Here is a 17,150-nt window from a genome sequence, read left to right as displayed (position 1 = left end):
CAGCCACGATGATACCGTCGGCAAACATTGACACAGTGTCCGCTGTGTGCTAGGGTGGCTCTGAGCACAGCACATGAATCTATTCTTTCAGGGCTCGCGCAGATGAAGTGGGCGCTATTGTAACGTCCGATGGGAAGATGGGGAAACTAAAGCACAGAGAGGTGAACTGACTTGCCAGAGATCACCCAGCTGGGAAGTAGCAGAGGTGGGATTTGGACCCAGGGAGCCTGGCCCCAGAATCCAGGCTCTTTAACCGTTTTCCAAGGCTGCCTGCAAACAGCCAAAGGCCCACCTATTGCCAACCAAGGGATCTTCCCGGGTATTATTATTTCTTTCAGCCGTCCCAGCATCCTGGTGAGGAGGCAATCCCATTCCCAATTCTCACAGATGAAGAAAGTGAGGTCGAGGGAGAGCCAAGGACATTTCAAAGGTGACACACAGCCCCAGCTCTCTGCAGCCCTCCCTCGTCAGCCTCCTACCTCCCTGACCCCAGCTGACCCCTCTGAGGCCACAGTGGGCATGGGGCTCACCTGGAAAGTGGCAGCCGGCAGGTTGGAGATGGCAACATACTGGAGGTTATTCTGCAAGGTGTAGATGAGAGAGGGCACCGCGAGCTTGAGTGTGTCCACATACTGCACCAGGACAGCCTCGTGGAGGAAGAGCGCCAGGTGTTTCACGTTACCTGGGGTGTATTGGGGGGTGGGGTGGAGGACAGCCCTCTTTAGCACTGAAGATCCTCTGAGGGCCAGGACTGGGCCCGGTCCTGTGTCTCCCCACCATGCTCTGACTTCCTGAGGGCTCGAATGAGGCCTGTGCTCTCAGTTTCCCCACATCTCCAGCAGTCCTCTTGGCTACCAGTTTCATGGACACAAAAAAATCGTCCTTAGCTCTGCGGCTGAGGCTCACAGACCGTATTCACTCAGCTTACATTCAGGGCAAGCACTCAATACCCGTCTAACCAATGAAATCGTCAGCATGAACTAGCTTGTGAAGTAGAGGCCTTAGGAGTATGAATGCAAGGCTGCTGACCAGAGGGGACGTTTGAGACTCGACTTTGACACTCCTCCTAGCTCCTTACTGGCCCTCGAGCTGCCTGAGGGCAGGGGCCATCTCCCACTCTGTCCGCCAGACACAATGACACAGTGACACACTGATGTAGCCGCCCTCGCCACAGGGAAGAGTGGAAGCTGGACTAGTCAGCAGCCAAGTCTGGTTGGGACCTGCTCCCACCAATACACGAGAACACCTTCCTGGAGAGTTAAGGCCTCTGCAAAGCTCACCACACTTTTTTGCAGTTCACCTTCTCTGTGAAAACCCCCACAACTCTGCACAAGGTTATCACAGGGACCTCGTGCTGAGGGCTCGTTCGCAAAACCCCATCCTGGCCCGTCACGGCCTCAATCCCGGGAGTAATTACCAATCTCGAACCCCTAGCCCCAATTCTCTGGGCCCAGGGGTTTGGGTGTTGGACATTTTCCAGGCATCAGAAAAGTAACATGGTAGATCGAGCACATCCTTTACGTAACATGCCCACACACAGGGGGCTGCGCACCATAACCACACATACTCGTATCTCTGCGGCGACTTGTGTAAATGTTCACACCAAATGAGAAAAATAAAAAAAAAAAAACCACAGATATACAAATAGCCCTACATCGCGGCAGGCCAAGTTTTACCACAAAACTGATTTAAGGGAAAAAAAAACATGGGGGAGGGGTTGAAATTGTAGATCTGAGGCGAAGGCCTGCGGTTAAGGCTGTGGCTCTTTGTTTCTCCCCATTTAAAATATCAGCCCCCCCAAGGGCAGGATGCAGCCTGCCCAGCTAGCACAGTCACCTCCATGGCCAGGGCAGGGCCTGCCACAGTGAGCACCTGAAGTGTCTCACAATCAACTGAGAACAGAGCAGAGGGGGGGGGGGGGGGGGGGGGGAGGACAGAGCAGATGATGGACCTTGAGGGCATTATGCCAAGTGAAAGAAGTTAGACCAAGAAAGACAAATGATTTCACTGACTCCTGGAATCTAAAAAACAAAACAAACAAACAACAAAAACAGACACAGACTCATAGACTCCTAGAGAACTGGTAGTTGCTGAAGGGGAGGGGAGTGGGAGAAGGGCGAAATAGGTGAAGGGGATTACAAGGTACAAAGTTCCAGTTATAAAAATACGTAAGTCACAGGGATGAAAAGTACAGCACAGGGAGGGGCGCCTGGGTGGCTCAGTCGTTAAGCGTCTGCCTTCGGCTCAGGTCATGATCCCAGGGTCCTGGGATCGAGCCCCGCGTCGGGCTCCCTGCTCCGCGGGAAGCCTGCTTCTCCCTCTCCTATTCCCCCTGCTTGTATTCCCTCTCTCTCTGTGTCTCTCTCTGTCAAATAAATAAATAAAATCTTTAAAAAAAAAAAAAAGTACAGCACAGGGAATACAGCCAATAATACGGTAATAACTTTGTATGGTGACAGATGGTGACTGCGCTTATCATGGTGAGCACTATGTAATGTAGAGAATTGTTGAATCAGTATGTTGTACACCTGAAACTAAGATAACATTACAGTTGACCAGTGAACAGCACAGGAGTTGGGGCACCAACCCCCCACACAGTTAAAAATCTGCATAGAATTTTTGATTCCCTGAACCCCCAAACTTAACTCCTAATAGCCTACTGTTGGCTGGAAGTCTTACTGAGAACATAGAACATTTTCTATGTTATATGTATTATATACTGTATTCTTACATTAAAGTAAACTAGAGAAAAGAAAATCATAAGGAAAATACATTTTCAATACTATATTTGTTAGAAAAAAGAAATCTGCATCTAAGTGGGCCTGCACAGCTCAAACCCGTGTTGTTCAAGGGTTAACTGTGTATGTCAACTATACTTCAACTTAAAAAAAAAAAGAACAGAACAGGTGGGTTCCCAAACTGCTGCCTCCCAGGGCCCTGGCGCTAATGAGTGGGCAAGATTGTTTTCTTCAGTGTAAATACTGAGAGCAGAGCTGGAACATACATCTGTATCCTTTACACAGGCAAGGCCTTTATTTTTTTAAAGCTTTATTTACTTACTAGAGTGTGCGTGCACACGAGCAGGGGGAGGGGCAGAGGGAAAGGGAGAAAATCTCAAGGCAACTCCCCACTGCTGAGCACAGAGCCCAATGCGGGGCTTGATCTCATGACTTGAGCTGAAATCAAGAGTCAGATGCTTAACTGACTGAGCCACCTGGGCGCCCCGGCAAGGCCTTTATAGAGAAACAATTGGTGGCAACGTTTTAAAGCAGGCCTTTAGGGAGGTGTTTAAATTAGTAGATAAATCCAACTTCTAGGAAATACAGAGGGTAGAACATGTTAAATGATACCACAAGGAGGCAGCCAGCAAAATCCAGGCTGTCCAAAGTCTCCAAGACAAACGACCTGCTCTCTTCAAGAAATTAACTGCAGATCACAAAGAGCTGGAGGAGAACCTTGAGGTTAACAGACCTAGAAGACATCAACCAATTGCAAGGCACTGACCTTATATAAACCTGATTGAAACAAATTCTTAAAAACTTTTATGATATTTGAGAAACCATTGTAAGTGTGAACACTTGACTGGATATTTGATTATTTTATTAACTTTAAAAAATTATGGTTCATTTTTTGATGTATGATTTTTAGATATTGCAATTATTTTTTTTAATGTACCAAAATACTTATTTCAGATAGTAAGGTGGGGGGCGGGGTTACTTCAAAACACTACTTACTTCATGTGGGACACACTGCAGTATAATAAGGCAGAGAGTGAGTAGGTAGGCAGACATGTAGATTGGCAGTGAGTGGATAATCACTGATGCTGTTTAATGGCAGAGGGGCCATGAGTTGACAACTGATGAATCTGGGTGATGGGTACACGAACATTTTATTATTTTGTTATTCTCTCCGGGTTTGTATATGCTTAAAATGATCCATAATGCAAAGTTAAAGGGAAATAAACGAACCACCCTGTAAGGGTCACCTGCTACCTTATGGGCACAGACTATCTCACTCCTACAGTCCACACATGCCAGCTTCCAAGGCATTAGGGGTTTAAGAGTGTGGCTGCGGCTACTCATAGCTGGAGGGACCAGGCAGATTAGCTGCACTTACACACTCCCCAGGTGGTTGCAGACACAGTGATACAGTGCTATTCCCCCAGCAAACCCTCCATGTGGGCCTGGGTGTACATGCCCGCGCGCGCCCATGCCCAGTCCCGTCACTGCCCCCAGTGCATGCTCCCTTGCTGGCTCATACCCCTCTTCTGTGCGAAGAGCAGCAGCAGGCAGGTGAGACCTTTGAGCACTTCGGCCATGACCACAGCAGTGGTGGCAAAGAAGCGGTCCCCAGGCAGTGTGCGGGCGTAGCGGATGCTGAGGATGAGGGAGGCATTCTGGACCACCAGCACGGCTAGGGATATGTATTTGAGGCGCCGGTGAGCTGTGGGAAATGGAATGAGCAAGGCGGAAGAAGGGGTCAGAAGCTGCTGGGGCACAGCCACACCACCACCTTCCCCCTCACTCCTTTCTTAACCAGGACCCTCCTAGCCACTGCCACTTCCTCCCTCTGCCTCCTTGTCCTGACTCCAAGGAGGGTCTGACTCCCAGCTACTTCTACTGCCTCAACAGGCAGGAAGAGCCACAAAGGAGGAAGTGGGCCTCACCCTGTCCAGCCCATACCCGGAATCCTTACCGAGGTATCAGGAAATGGCTGGAGCAGGTGCCGGGACACACTCGGCCCCCTCTCTCCCTCCTGTGTGTGTGAAGCAACTCACCCCAAGACAGAATACCAACCACATTCTCAACATTTATTGAGTGCTAACCAACTACCTATCACTGGGGTAAAGGATTTATGTGGATTACATCAGCAGACCCCTATGTTGCTCTGATCTCTGAGTGAGCTACAAGGATTCCATTATGTGGGTGAGCAAACCGAAGATTTATATGAAATGATGCTTCTATTTAATGAGGGGTTGTCCTACGTAAAGAATGATACCTCAATACAGGGAATGAAACCACTATATAAGGCATGTCCACCCCCTAAAGAACGGACTCTCTCCCATCTAAGGTATTAGTCCATCCCCTCACACTAAGAATGGTCTCTCCAACTCCTACCTTCTGTGACCACCAGAGTCCCTCTGACACAGAATGGTTTCACAAACTTAAGAAATAACTCCTCTACAGTCCCTAGGATTGAACCCCGTATAATAAATGGTTACTGCACCAAGAATGGTCTGCTTCCCTCGAGGACATAAGGAAATATTTCCCTATACTTCACATGGTCCAGTCATCCTCCCACCACCGCACCTTCCCTACCTCCAGCCAAGGAATCATTCCTTGTTCTACTCACACTCACAACGAACTCTCCCCGCTATAAAGAAGGGCCCTGCACCCTTAGAACGTCTTTTCTCTGCCATGTAAGGAAGGACCCTCCCACTCCAACATACAATGAACTCTACCACCATGAGGAAGGGACCCCCAGGACGGTCCTATCTCCTTATAACGGACATTCTAATCCTCAAAATGGACCCTCTAAGTCGGGTAAGGAAGGACCCGCCCCACCCTAACTCACAATACCCCCTATTCCTTTATAAGGAAGAAACCACCACCCTCAGAACAGCCTCTCTCTTCTATAAGGAAGAACTTTCCCACCCTCAGAATGCTCTCTCCCTTCTCTAAAGACGGACCCCCCACACACTCAGAATGGTCTTAGCCTCCCCCAGAGGCAATAACCCCCCAGACTCAGAATGATCTCCACTCTCCATATGCGGAAGGGGACCCCCATCACCCTCAGAATGGTCTCTTCCCCGCCTTCCAACACACTCACAGTGGGCCGTTCCGTCCTCCCTCCCCCACCCCCCGCCACACACACATAGGTTGGTCCATACGGGATGCTCCCTCTCGCTTGAGGGAGGAAACTTCCTGACCCCCCTCAAGCGATCCCGACCCTCGCCCGGCCGCCGTCTGCTCGGCCACGGCCTGTCTCACCCGCATTCGCGGTTCCAGGCTCCAGCGCCCCCGCGGAGACCGCCCCTGGCCCAGCCGCCGCGGTGGAACCGCCAGACCCAACCGCTGCCATGTTGGCATCTGCCTGGTCCATCCCCTCGGCAACAGCAGGGCACTTCCGTGTCCGTCACTTCCGCTTCCGGGCCTCCGGGGTGGGGTTGGAGCGAGTGAGGGGCTGGCCAGAGCCGCGGCTTTCCCGGTCTGCTCCCGGACAGTGAACCTAAGACCGCAGCCTTGGGATTTCCAGATTCGGTCAGGATGGGGAGACCCAACACGCGGCCGACTCAGCCTCTTGCTGTCTCCACAGAGCCTCATTGGTTCATTGACGTTACTAGACCCGCCCTCGTCTTCATTGATCCCGCTTTCCAGATCACCCGCCCATCGTGTGTCCTTGTCTAATTGGTTCAGCTGATCCTCTTCTATCTCGGCTCTTCATTGGCACCTTCTACAGATGATCCCGCCCTTTCCGCACCCAAACTCCTGGGTACCTTCGTGATTGGACTGAAGTTCCTCTTTACCCCCACCTCCCGGCGAGGCCCCGCCCCCTGGAGAGCCCGCAGGCGTCTGGGAGGTAAAGGAGACTGGGGCGGGGGCGGGGGCGGGGGCGGGGGCGGGGGCGGGGCAGGCGAGGGTCAGGCTGGTAACCTAGCTGTTAAAAGCGGAGCAGTTGGCCCACACGAATGAGAAGGTGCTGGAGAGGTGAGACTGAGAGTAGGGAGGTTAAGCGAGTCCCTATTGAGGAGGGAAAGAAGTACGAAGGGGCCAGGTAAGCCACCAGATGAGAGGCTTCCAGGTTAGCTTTGTGAAAGCGGGGCAAGAGAGGGTACAGCTGAGGTTAGGGTGGGTACGTCAGGAGGTGAGGAATGAGAGATGAGAGGGATGAGCAAGAGAGCAAGGGAGAGGTGAAAAAAGGTAAGGGCCAAAGGTAAGTAGGCGTGACTTACACCCTGGATGTTATTAGGAAACATGGAAGGGCTGGGAAGGTTTCCGTCAGTGCCCAACCCCGGCCCCTCCCTCACCCCGTGCCCTGAAAGGCCTTTTCTCCCATGGGAGAAGAGCTTTATTTCCTCCAACGGGGTTGGGGGAGACATTTTTCTCTGGCCGAGCAAGCCCTCTGACTGGGGATATGTCCCAAACATCTTCAGTGTCTATAGTATCTCCAACGGAGCCCTTCTGCACATCCTGGGAGCTACGTAAGAGCTGGAATGGGGGAAATCAAGTTTTTCTTTGTGATCCTGCATAGACGAACCCATAAAAGAGCTTTAGGACAATATCACAGGGCTAAAGCTTTCCGAGAGCAGAGGAGCGATCCAGCCCACCTCCCTCTTGGCTCAGCATACAGTAAATGCTCCATCATTGCCTCACTGCATCTACAAATGGCCAGTTGCTTCTGATTCTATTATATTTATCAAATAGTGTGTTTCCTTGCTTCATCTATAAATGGCCAGTCACTTCTGATTCTATAACATTTATTAAATAGTGGGTTTCCACACATGGCTTTTTTAAATAATCCAGGCAGGGGGAGAAGGAAGAGGAGGACACAGTTGGAGCTCCCCTCCCACCAATACATAAGTATTTACATTTCAGCAACTGGACAATCCTGGCTCAGAAGGAGGCAGCAAGAATCCGAAAAAGATGGAGGGGGGGGCCCCAGGAGAACAAACAACAAGAATGATTTCCCCCACCCCATCCCCCAAAAAACCATCCACCCCATCCTAGCGGACTCTGGTGGTGTCCATCTCCCATTCCTTCCCAAATCATGGAAGTAGGGTTCTCCTCACCAGAATAAGAGCACTTGGGATAACAGAGTAGGGTCCCCTCACCAAAAAATAAAAATAAAATAATAATAATAAAAAATAATTAAAAAAAAAAGTCTTGGGATAACAATAGGGCATTACCTCCCCCAGAATAAGCAACCCTGGGCTGAGGTAGGCAAGCAGCTTGACTGAATATAGGACCCTGGGCTAGGAAAAAGGGTCCTTTTGCTAAAATAAGAGCTGCTGGGGCATTGGAAGGAAAGCACCCTTGCCCAAGTGAGAGCATTTGAACTAAGTGTGTGTGGTGGTAGCAGGAGGTGCCAGTGTAGGGGTTACAACTCATCAGAATAAGAGTCCTGGGGCTCAGAATGGAAGGAACTTCAACCAAATAAACACCCTTAGCAAAATGAGAAATAAGGAAGTTCCCCCCGCCCTCCAGAATAAGAGACCATAAGTTCTGGGAGGAAGGCTCCTTAGCAGGATTGGGATGGGGAGTGGGCAGACTTCGCTTATGTCTCTTGACCCCTGATCCCCAATCTCTGACCCTAGTAACACTGGATTTTTAATGACCTGTATAACCAGGTCAACAGATGTCCATCTATCCCTGTGGCATGCCATGGGACGGCTATTCCAACTAGCGGGGGCCTGGCTAGGACTAGGGCAGCAGGGACCAGGCCAAAGGGGTAGGACCCCCCTTGGGGGCATTCAGGGGTGCATCCTCAGCTGGTGTCTGCATCCAGGGGTCCAGCAGTATCTCCTCCAGTGAGGGTCGGGCAGAGGGTTTGGGGGCCAGGCACCGGCGGATTAGGGCACAGCAGTCTGCAGATCAGAAGCACACAGAAGATTAGCAGTCAATTGGGGACACTAGTCCCTGGGTAGGATGGAGTCCACTGAGCTAGGACTGGTGAAGGCCTCACCTGGGGACACATGGGCAGGGAAGTGGAGCTCAGCCTCCAGAATCTCTTGGTCCCTCTCGAAGGGAATGTCCCCACACACCATGTCATAGAGGAGGATACCCAGCGACCAGACAGTGGCTGGGAGTGCGTGGTACTGGTGACGAGAGATCCACTCTGGGGGGCTGTACACCCTTGTCCCTGCACATAAGCCAGAGATTAGACCACTCTCGGATAATGCCGTTCTCCCACATCCCCTCCCCAGGAAGTATGGTCCCCTCACCAGAATTAAGAGAACACACTACCTGAGTAGGGTCCCCTAACGAGAAGAGTTCTTTAAATATAACAGCAGAGTCTCATCATCAGAAAAAGAACAGTTAAGGTAACAGCAGAGTGGCCTCAACAGAATAAAAGCACTTAAAAGTAACAGGAGGATCCCTTTACCAGACAGAAAAGGAATACTCAGGATAATAACACAATCCCCTCACCAGGTCTGGGCACTGTCAGAAGATGGACTTTAGCAGAGGACAAGGCTTGAGAGTCCCCAGTATTAAAACTCAAGAACCTTATAAAGGTGCAATATAGATCAAGGAGCACAGACCACCACAGCCTAGAGGTCAAAGATCAGGGGACTATAACGATAAAAGGTAACCCACCCCCATTGAGATTTAGCGAAGACTTACCATCAAAATCAGTATAGGGTTCATCATGAAGCAGGGCACCGGAACCAAAATCAATGAGTTTGGCACAGCCCCGGCGGAGATCCATCAGGATGTTCTCATCCTTGATGTCACGATGGACAACTCCACGAGCGTGGCAGTGCCGAACCGCTGCCACTACCTGGGCAAACAGGCAGCGGCTCCGGCCCTCGCCTAATGGGCCCTGCTCTGTGATGTAGTCAAAGAGATCCTGGGCAGGCAACGGCCGTTCGAGGACCAGCATGAAGCCTTCTGGTGTCTCAAACCAGTCAAGCAGGCGGATCACACCAGGGTGCCCACCGCCTGCACCCACCTTCCATAGCAGTGCGACTTCTAGTGGGCATGTGGCTGAGTCTGACTGTGGGGGGAGGGGGAGAGAAAAGAGAACAAAGACGTCAGGCCAGCAGCTCTGAGGCTGACTTCTCGCCTGAACTTAAATCATAGCCCCTCAGCCTCCTGACTGTGTGGCCTTCAGCAACCCACTTCCGTCCCTGAGCCTCAGTTTCCTCATCTTAAGGGCTCAAACACAGCCACTGAAACAGTGGTTTGAGCCAAAAGCCTATACACATCTGGCATATTATAGGAGCTCAGTGAATATTTCAGTAAATGAAAGTCCGTTTAAGGAAAAAAAAAAAGGCCTTCTTGAGGCACCTAGGTGGCTCAGTCGGTTGAGCATCCGACTCTGGGTTTCAGCTCAGGTCCTGATCTCATGGGTCGTGGGATCAAGCCCCACGTCGGGCTCCATGCTCAGCCAGGAGGGAGTCTGCTTGAGATGCTCTCTCTCTCTCTCTGCCCCTCCCCCCCACTCTCGCGTGCGCATGCACTCATGCTGTCTCTGAAATGAATAAAATCTTTTTAAAAAAAGACCTTCTGCTGAAGAAGCAATTGATGAACACTATTATGTAATAGTGTATCTTTTGTTCACTGGCATCTCAGAACAGATTAGAACAGTGCCTTACATACAGTGGGTGCTCAATAAATGTGTTAAATAGTTGAAAGCACTTTATAGCACAGTCTGGCACAGAGTTAGCACGCAATAAATACTGTTATTGTATAATGGTTTGTCTGTTTTGTTCATTGACTATAACAGTGCCTGGTAACAGGGTAGGGCTTAATACATATTTATTAAATAGGTAAAAGCAATTAGTAGAAAAAGACCTGGCACAAAATGAGCTCTCAATAAATGTGATATTTTGCCAAATGCCTAAAATTATGCCTGGCACATAGTAGGTGCTCAATATACATTTGTTAAGTAGCTGAAAGTGATTAATTGCAAAGGAACAAAGTAAGAACTCAATAATATTATGTGATGTTTTGTCTGTCACTAAACATCTAGAACTGTGTTGAACTCAAGTACTCAGTGGGACTTGGAACACAGTAAACTTTGATGATGAAGCAAAGCCTGAGACACACAGTGCTCAATAAAAGGCATAAATGCTTGGCCACAGAAGCCGCCCCACGCTAGAAGCCCGGTGTGGGCTCATGGACAGCCAGAATCCGCCTTCCTGCCTGAGGTGGGGCCCTCTCCCGGCCAGTCCGCTGACTAGCACAGCCGCAGACAGGTTTTCTCACGGTGATGAAAATTTCGCTACTGCGCAGGCGCAACTTCTCCCTCCGGGTCCCACAGCCTGCGCAGGCGCAGTCTCCCCCAGAGTCCTCCAGGGGGCGCTCCCACACCTACAACTTGCCCAGACCCGCCCTGTTGTCCGTTAGCGCTCTAACGGCCGAAGAGAAGCAGCCACCGTCACCATGGCAACCAGTGACCTATGCCCCTCTTTCCCCACCAGCATGCCCTGCGGGCAGCCCCTGAGGCAGTGTTTGGAGGGAGGAGGAGAAAGGAGGGTTGGAGGGGGAGAATCCAGGGCCCTAGGGGAGCTGGGGTGAGTCAGAACTGTATGGAGGTGTGGATGTCACCACAGGGGAGTAAACACAGGCTGGTAGGAGTGTTCTCCTCACCGTTACAGGGCCCAGGGAATCATACAAGCCCGAGAAAGGCAAGGGGTAGAGTCCATCTTTCAGAGATGGCGTCGCCAGGTCAGGGACTCCAAAGATACTCACCAAGGGGGACCAGCCCAGCACACGATTCCGGGGGATCACTTTGATGGCCACCTGGAGAAGAGAGCTGAGGTGAGGGGGCCAGCAGACGACCCCCACACCCCTCCCAGTCTTGACCCTCACCCTAGTCTTTCTGGTGCCAACCTCGCTACACCACAACCCAAAATGAGCTGGAGCTTCTCCCCTGCCCTCCAAGTCCCCAGAACCAAGTTCACCTCTCCCATCATCCTTGGCCCTGGGTTCTCTCTTCTCAGGCTTCAGGACCCCTCACTCCAGATCCTGGGCTCTGAATTTCCTAATACCCCAAACCCTCAATCTTCCCATCCAGCTCCAAGACACCCCAACTCTGTACTGGGGTCCTGGTCCTAAGGACTCCACGCTGGACATCTGCCCTCGAAATCCCCCAAATCTCAGCTCTGGGTCTCCACCTTCCCACACAGATACACATCCCCTGGATCCCAGGGTCTAGAGTCCTCACGACCCCCACTCCTCAGTCTCACTCCCTGGACCTCCAGCATCCCTGCCCTAAAACCCCCCCCCCCACATACCCACCTGGATCGCCACACACACAAACAAGCGCGCGCACGTGCGCGCGCTCCGGCACCCCCACCAACCCGGATCCTGGTCCTCATGACCCTACCACGCACACATTGTCGGCTCATCCCCTGGTCAATCAGCATCCCAGCCTCAGGACTCCCGCCCCCGCCACACGCACACACAACACACACGCACACACGCGCGCGCACGCACACACACACGCACACACACACACCACCCCTGACCCACCCAAGACCCTCGTGGTTGGTACCTGGAGTCGGTCTGTGACGCGATGTCCTGCGAAGACGGTACCAAAGCCCCCCTTACCAAGGAGGGGGCCGAGTCGGTACTCGGCCTCGAACGCTTCGCGATCTTTGCCTCCTACGCAGGCGGAGGCGAGGAAGTCAGGGTGGCTGCGTGCTGAGCCCGGCCGCGACCCCTTCCCCCCTCCCCCCGCAGCGCCCTCAACCACTTCAGCCCGCCCGGCCTAGTCGCGGTAGGGGAGCCTCGCTCACCTGGCGGCGGCGTGGGGGTCACGGGGGCCACAGGGAGCCCTTGCAGAGGCTTAGTCAACATGGAGGTGGTGCTGCGCAGATTGAGCCCGCTGAGCCCGCAGGGCGTGGATGCCCGGGGTAGCGAGGCTGGGGAGCCAGGACTTGGGGGCGCCAGGGTGGAAGGCAAAGAAGCTGATGGCCCCAAAGCGCCCGCAAAACAGCGCAACGTTAAGATTCGACGCGCGCGCCAGCCCCAACGCTACTGAGCCGGGGCACGCGCCTCCCGAGAGAGTCGCCCCGGGCGACAGCCCCGCCCACTTGGCTTTGATCAATCCGGACGCGGCACCTGCTGTACCCCAGCCAATCGGAGCCAATCCTTATTTGCATACCACCCTCAACGCTTCAAGTACCCCCTCATGCAAATACATGCCCGGATCTTCCGCGGGGGCCGGGCCCGCATGCAAATGTGGGGGGCGCGCGCGCGAAGAGGAAACCGGTTCTGGGAATCCCTTTGCAGCAACCGCATTTGTTTTGGTTGTTGCGCGGGGTTGTTTTTATATATGTGTGTGTATGTGTATATATAGATATAAACTTAAAAAAATAACCGCACCGCCTCCTTTCCTAGGAAGTTGGTTTGCAGCCGCTGCTTCGAGATTAGCGCGGAGATAATGCCAGGCCGGGCTTCTAAGAATCGGGGCCTGTGGCTACCCAGGACCCTGTCTCCAAAGAGTGCTCCTCACCCAGGACCAGAGCCCTCTAGGCGACCAGCGGCCTCTGCCCCAAAACTGAAGCCGGGGATCCTGGAAGAACCTTTCCAGCTTCCAGGGGTGGATAACCCCCCTACCACTGCGGGAGACAGCGTTCCCACGCCCTGAGGCAGAGGCCTGTGGGGTGTTTTGGAGCCCTTAACCTGGACAGACCTGGCTAGGTCTGGCCGCGAGCCTAGTCAGCACATCTAGAATCTGGAATGGCAGAGGGTAGTGGATCTCGGGTGGTGGTGGGGGGTTGCTAGCGAGCCAGAGTGATGGTGGCTTGGGGGTATGCTTCCCCAATGAGAGACAGGGATGGAAAGGGCTCAGACAGGTGGTAAAACACCCTCCAACACAAATTTGGGAAAAATAGTCGATCCTCACGCCGCAGGAAGACAGAGATGCACTCGACACAGAAGTACCATGTGATATACGCAAAACCTATACTCAGACACATTCATGTAAACTTGTCCTAGACACACATGCAGACATCTACTGTCAGACTGACATCCACAGTCAGGCAGGCATGCTGCCAGTTATGTCCCGGAATGACACCCAGAGAAACACTGTTACAGAAAGACAGGCACTCCAGAGAGATTCACATGGACCGACATTGCCATGTGACAATGACACAGAAATGCCTTCTCAGACACACCACCAGAACTTGTCACAAAGACACTGGCACCATCAGACATGCACTGTCAGAGGAAGACTTGTACTGTCCCAGAAATGAGAGACCTTGAGTCTGTCACAGGAAGACACACAGATGCTCCAGACACACACAAGTACTGCTCCAAAGGCAGACATTTATGCGACAGAGCCACAGATAGGCAGTGTCACAAAACAGATGTGGATAGACACGCCCCCCCCACCAGCAAACATGCAGCGTTGTCACTGAAACTGTCCAGAAATAGCTACCCAGAATCTGTCACAGGAATACAAACGGACATCCACCCCATCAGAAAGAAACCACAGATGCTCTGTCACAGACAGACCCACGCAGACATGCACTTGTCTCAGAAACAGACATAAACTGTCAGAGAGAGAGTCCCACACTCAGTCACCATCTGACACACCTGGAAACAAGCCCTCATCACACACACTAGACACTGCAAGGTGCATGTGAAGATTTGAACTCACCAAAGTCAAACGCACACACACATACGCGCACGCACACAAGACAACACCCAAAAAGCAAATACACACATGTACGCTCCCTTATTCATCCAATATTTATTAGGGGTCTACTGTAAGCCTGCCAGGCCCCAGCAGGGGTGCAGATATTAGAAATACACAGATTAAGTCAGGCATCACAGCCCTTGCCCGGGAAGTGAATCACAGAGTTATTGGGGAAGGAGTAAAGACATTATCTGTGGATAGAGGTGAGAATATGGATGGGGTCACACAGGGCTTCTCTGAAGGTGGACACTCTACCCATCTTGAAGGACAAGGTTGGGGGCTCAGGACGGGGGAAGGGCAAATTCCAGGCAGAGGCCAGTGAAATTGGACAGGGCAGCAAGAAGAGGTAGGCAGGGGCCAAACAGTGTAAAAAACTCAACATAAGGTAAATAAATACTATCTGCTAACATTTGGGCTCTCAGAACATGCCAGGCACCAGGCCATCAGACATTATTTGACCACGTGCATTCTCTCTCAATGCTCACAACCAGAGAGAGCGTGAGGTAGTAGACATTAATCACTCCTGTCGTACACATGGTGGGACCCCTGAAACTCAGCCTGTGATTTGACCGAGGTCACAAAGCTAGAAAAAGCCAGAGTGGGTTCCAAACCAACTCTCTAACATGTGCACGCTTGACCAGTGGATTCCACAGACACCCCACAAGATGGCCACTCAACCAGCCATGCCTTCACCGGCAGCGCTGGGCATGCATCCTTCCACAGGGGCCCCATTGGTGAGGCACAGCAAAATACACTCTTGACAAGACCGGGGGGGCTGCCATCCTTCTCTGCTGTGGCTTTACCCCAAGGAAAGGCAGGGGCATGGGTGTCAGACGACTGAGAACATGAAAAAGAAAGGGTTTAACCATTCCGTAGTTAAACCAGGGAGGCCCTTCCAGTCGATTCCACTAAACTTACGTTGATACGAAGCATCTGTTGTGCCTTTCCAAAGCACTTCTGCATCAAAAATCACAAGGAAAGAGCAAACGTATATAGGGAAGGAGGCAGGCAGAAAAGTTGCAAGTTCAGTTCCAGCCCTGAAGCTTAGTCCTCCGCTCCCACCACACCCCAGGGCACAGGGTGGGCAGGCTACGTGTGCCAGTAAGATGGAGCTTACTTGGTGGGAACAGGTCCCGAAGTTGACTTAGTAAGCAGTGATTCAAAGATGAACAAACTCTGGGCCCACACACAGACCTACTGGAGAGCATGCAGCACCCAGAGGTCAAGCCAAGGCCTATATGCCATCACCGCCTCTGCCCGGAGGCCCACCCACCCCATGGCCCACACAGAACAGAAGCGCTCAGGGGAAACTGACATTTGGTTTTATTGTGCCAAGGACATTACAGATGGTGGATCTTGTCAACACCTGCAGGGCCCGGGTGCCCCATCTGCTGAGGCTGCTCCCACTCCCCACACTCAAATCCTGGGTGGCAGCAGGCACGATCCTCAAAGGTGCCCCCCACCCCAAGACTCCAAAGAGACCGGTGGCGGTGGCGTGGAAGCAGTAGGAATGCAGCGAGGTCAGAGTCTCATTGTCCAGAGCCCACAGGACACCTACCCCCTGCCCCCGCTTGTACCCTAGACCCTGCCCACCTCCGCGGTGCTGGGGGCTAGAGACGGCAACCACATCTTTGTGCCCCCTCTGTGCCCCGTGGCCTGCCTGCTCCCAAACCAGAGAGATGCCGCCTTCACAGAGCCAATGCTGTTGTCTACATCATTTTGGACTGGTTGAGTTTATAAGATAAAAGTACATTTTAATAAAGAAAAAATTCAACATTGAAGGCTCAGACATTCTTGGGGTACTGGGAAGGGGGATTCCCACTTCTTCCTCCCACCTCCCCAACATCATTGTGGAGGTGGGGTGACAAGTATTTCTGATCTTGGAAGGAATGGGGGGCAGGGAAACTTTCCTCTGTCTGAATGTCTCTCCTCGGGGGCTGCCTGGCTGCCAGTTGTTCTGTCTCTGTGTGCCTCTCGCCTACCTTCGGCACCCTTGCCCAAGTCCCCTGTGGAATGCAGGGATGATGCTGTGCAGGGGGCAACAGGGCACGTCAGCTGGCGAAGAGACGGGTGATGGTGGTGGTGGCGGCAGCGATGAGAGGGGGCTCAGGGATGGGCCAGCCAGAGGGAAGTGGGGAGGAGCAAAAGGAGGGGAGAGAGGGAAGAAGGCAAGAGGGAAGAAAGCCGAAGAAGGTGGGGCGGCACTGGAGGGCAGGAGTGGTGGGGGTTGGGAGATGGTCTCCAGTCTCTGGGTCTCCATCAACTCTTGTCCGGGGGTGGATCTCTGTGCACTTTGTTTTTCTTCATACTGTCTAGGTATTCCTGTTGGGACACTGCCAGCACCGACGCTAGGATCTCGTCATCATCCCAGTCGTTCAGACCTGCTGGGCAAGAGGAAGGGCAAAAGGATGATGGAGCACTCCCAGTGCATCTTTTCCTCACCCTTGGCTGATCCCTGGCTCGGGAGAGATCCCATCCAGGCCCCTCTACACTTCTCTATAGAGAAGGCTCCTCCCGGCCTATGAAATCCCACACAAATCCCCTCTGGACATATCCCTTGGGCTTGAAAACCTCCCTTTTCCTGGGGAGGTGGCCCGAGGCTCTAGAAGCCCCCTCTCAGGACTGGCTGCTTCTTCCATCTCTCCCCAACTCCCAGCTGGTCCCTGGCCCCTAGACAGAGGAAGCTTACCAAAGGCGGAGGGGGACATCTGCTGAATGAGGGCCCGGCACTCCAGAGCAGGGTAGAGGGACACGAGGGGGGAAGTAGCCCGGTCAGCCCC

General features: G+C 52.6%; 3 protein-coding genes across 5 annotated transcripts in view; all 3 read right to left on the bottom strand.

Annotated features, from left to right (window-relative positions):
- The window catches only part of SLC35A2 (solute carrier family 35 member A2), an 8,948-nt gene extending 2,867 nt beyond the window's left edge, over positions 1-6,081 (bottom strand). The window contains exons 1-3 of one of the 2 annotated variants that reach the window (XM_021678858.1): positions 5,991-6,081; positions 4,261-4,443; positions 531-682 (exon numbers count right to left, since the gene is read on the bottom strand). In XM_021678858.1, coding sequence (XP_021534533.1) covers positions 531-682; positions 4,261-4,443; positions 5,991-6,081 — 426 coding nt within the window. The remainder of the gene's footprint in view (positions 1-530; positions 683-4,260; positions 4,444-5,990) is intronic. The other variant, XM_044911676.1, reaches the window with a different exon arrangement.
- Positions 6,082-7,854: 1,773 nt separating this feature from the next.
- On the bottom strand, positions 7,855-12,524 carry PIM2 (Pim-2 proto-oncogene, serine/threonine kinase). The gene is made up of 6 exons (XM_021678849.2): positions 12,464-12,524; positions 12,220-12,329; positions 11,415-11,465; positions 9,342-9,714; positions 8,683-8,859; positions 7,855-8,584 (listed from the first exon to the last, which is right to left on the bottom strand). Exons 1-6 carry the CDS (start codon positions 12,522-12,524, stop codon positions 8,421-8,423), a joined length of 936 nt encoding a protein of 311 aa, XP_021534524.1. The 3' UTR covers positions 7,855-8,420.
- Positions 12,525-15,694: 3,170 nt separating this feature from the next.
- Positions 15,695-17,150, bottom strand: part of OTUD5 (OTU deubiquitinase 5) — a 28,249-nt gene continuing 26,793 nt past the window's right edge. For both annotated transcript variants that reach the window (XM_044911570.1, XM_044911569.1), the window contains exons 8-9: positions 17,060-17,150; positions 15,695-16,751 (exon numbers count right to left, since the gene is read on the bottom strand). The exon at positions 17,060-17,150 is cut by the window's right edge and continues 22 nt beyond it. In XM_044911570.1, coding sequence (XP_044767505.1) covers positions 16,630-16,751; positions 17,060-17,150 — 213 coding nt within the window. In that variant the 3' untranslated portion in view covers positions 15,695-16,629. The remainder of the gene's footprint in view (positions 16,752-17,059) is intronic.

The sequence above is a fragment of the Neomonachus schauinslandi genome, chromosome X (genome assembly GCF_002201575.2).
Source record: "Neomonachus schauinslandi chromosome X, ASM220157v2, whole genome shotgun sequence".
NCBI classification, from domain to species: domain Eukaryota; kingdom Metazoa; phylum Chordata; class Mammalia; order Carnivora; family Phocidae; genus Neomonachus; species Neomonachus schauinslandi.
Note: the sequence above shows the minus strand (reverse complement) of the source record. Positions and strands in the feature narration are given on the sequence as shown.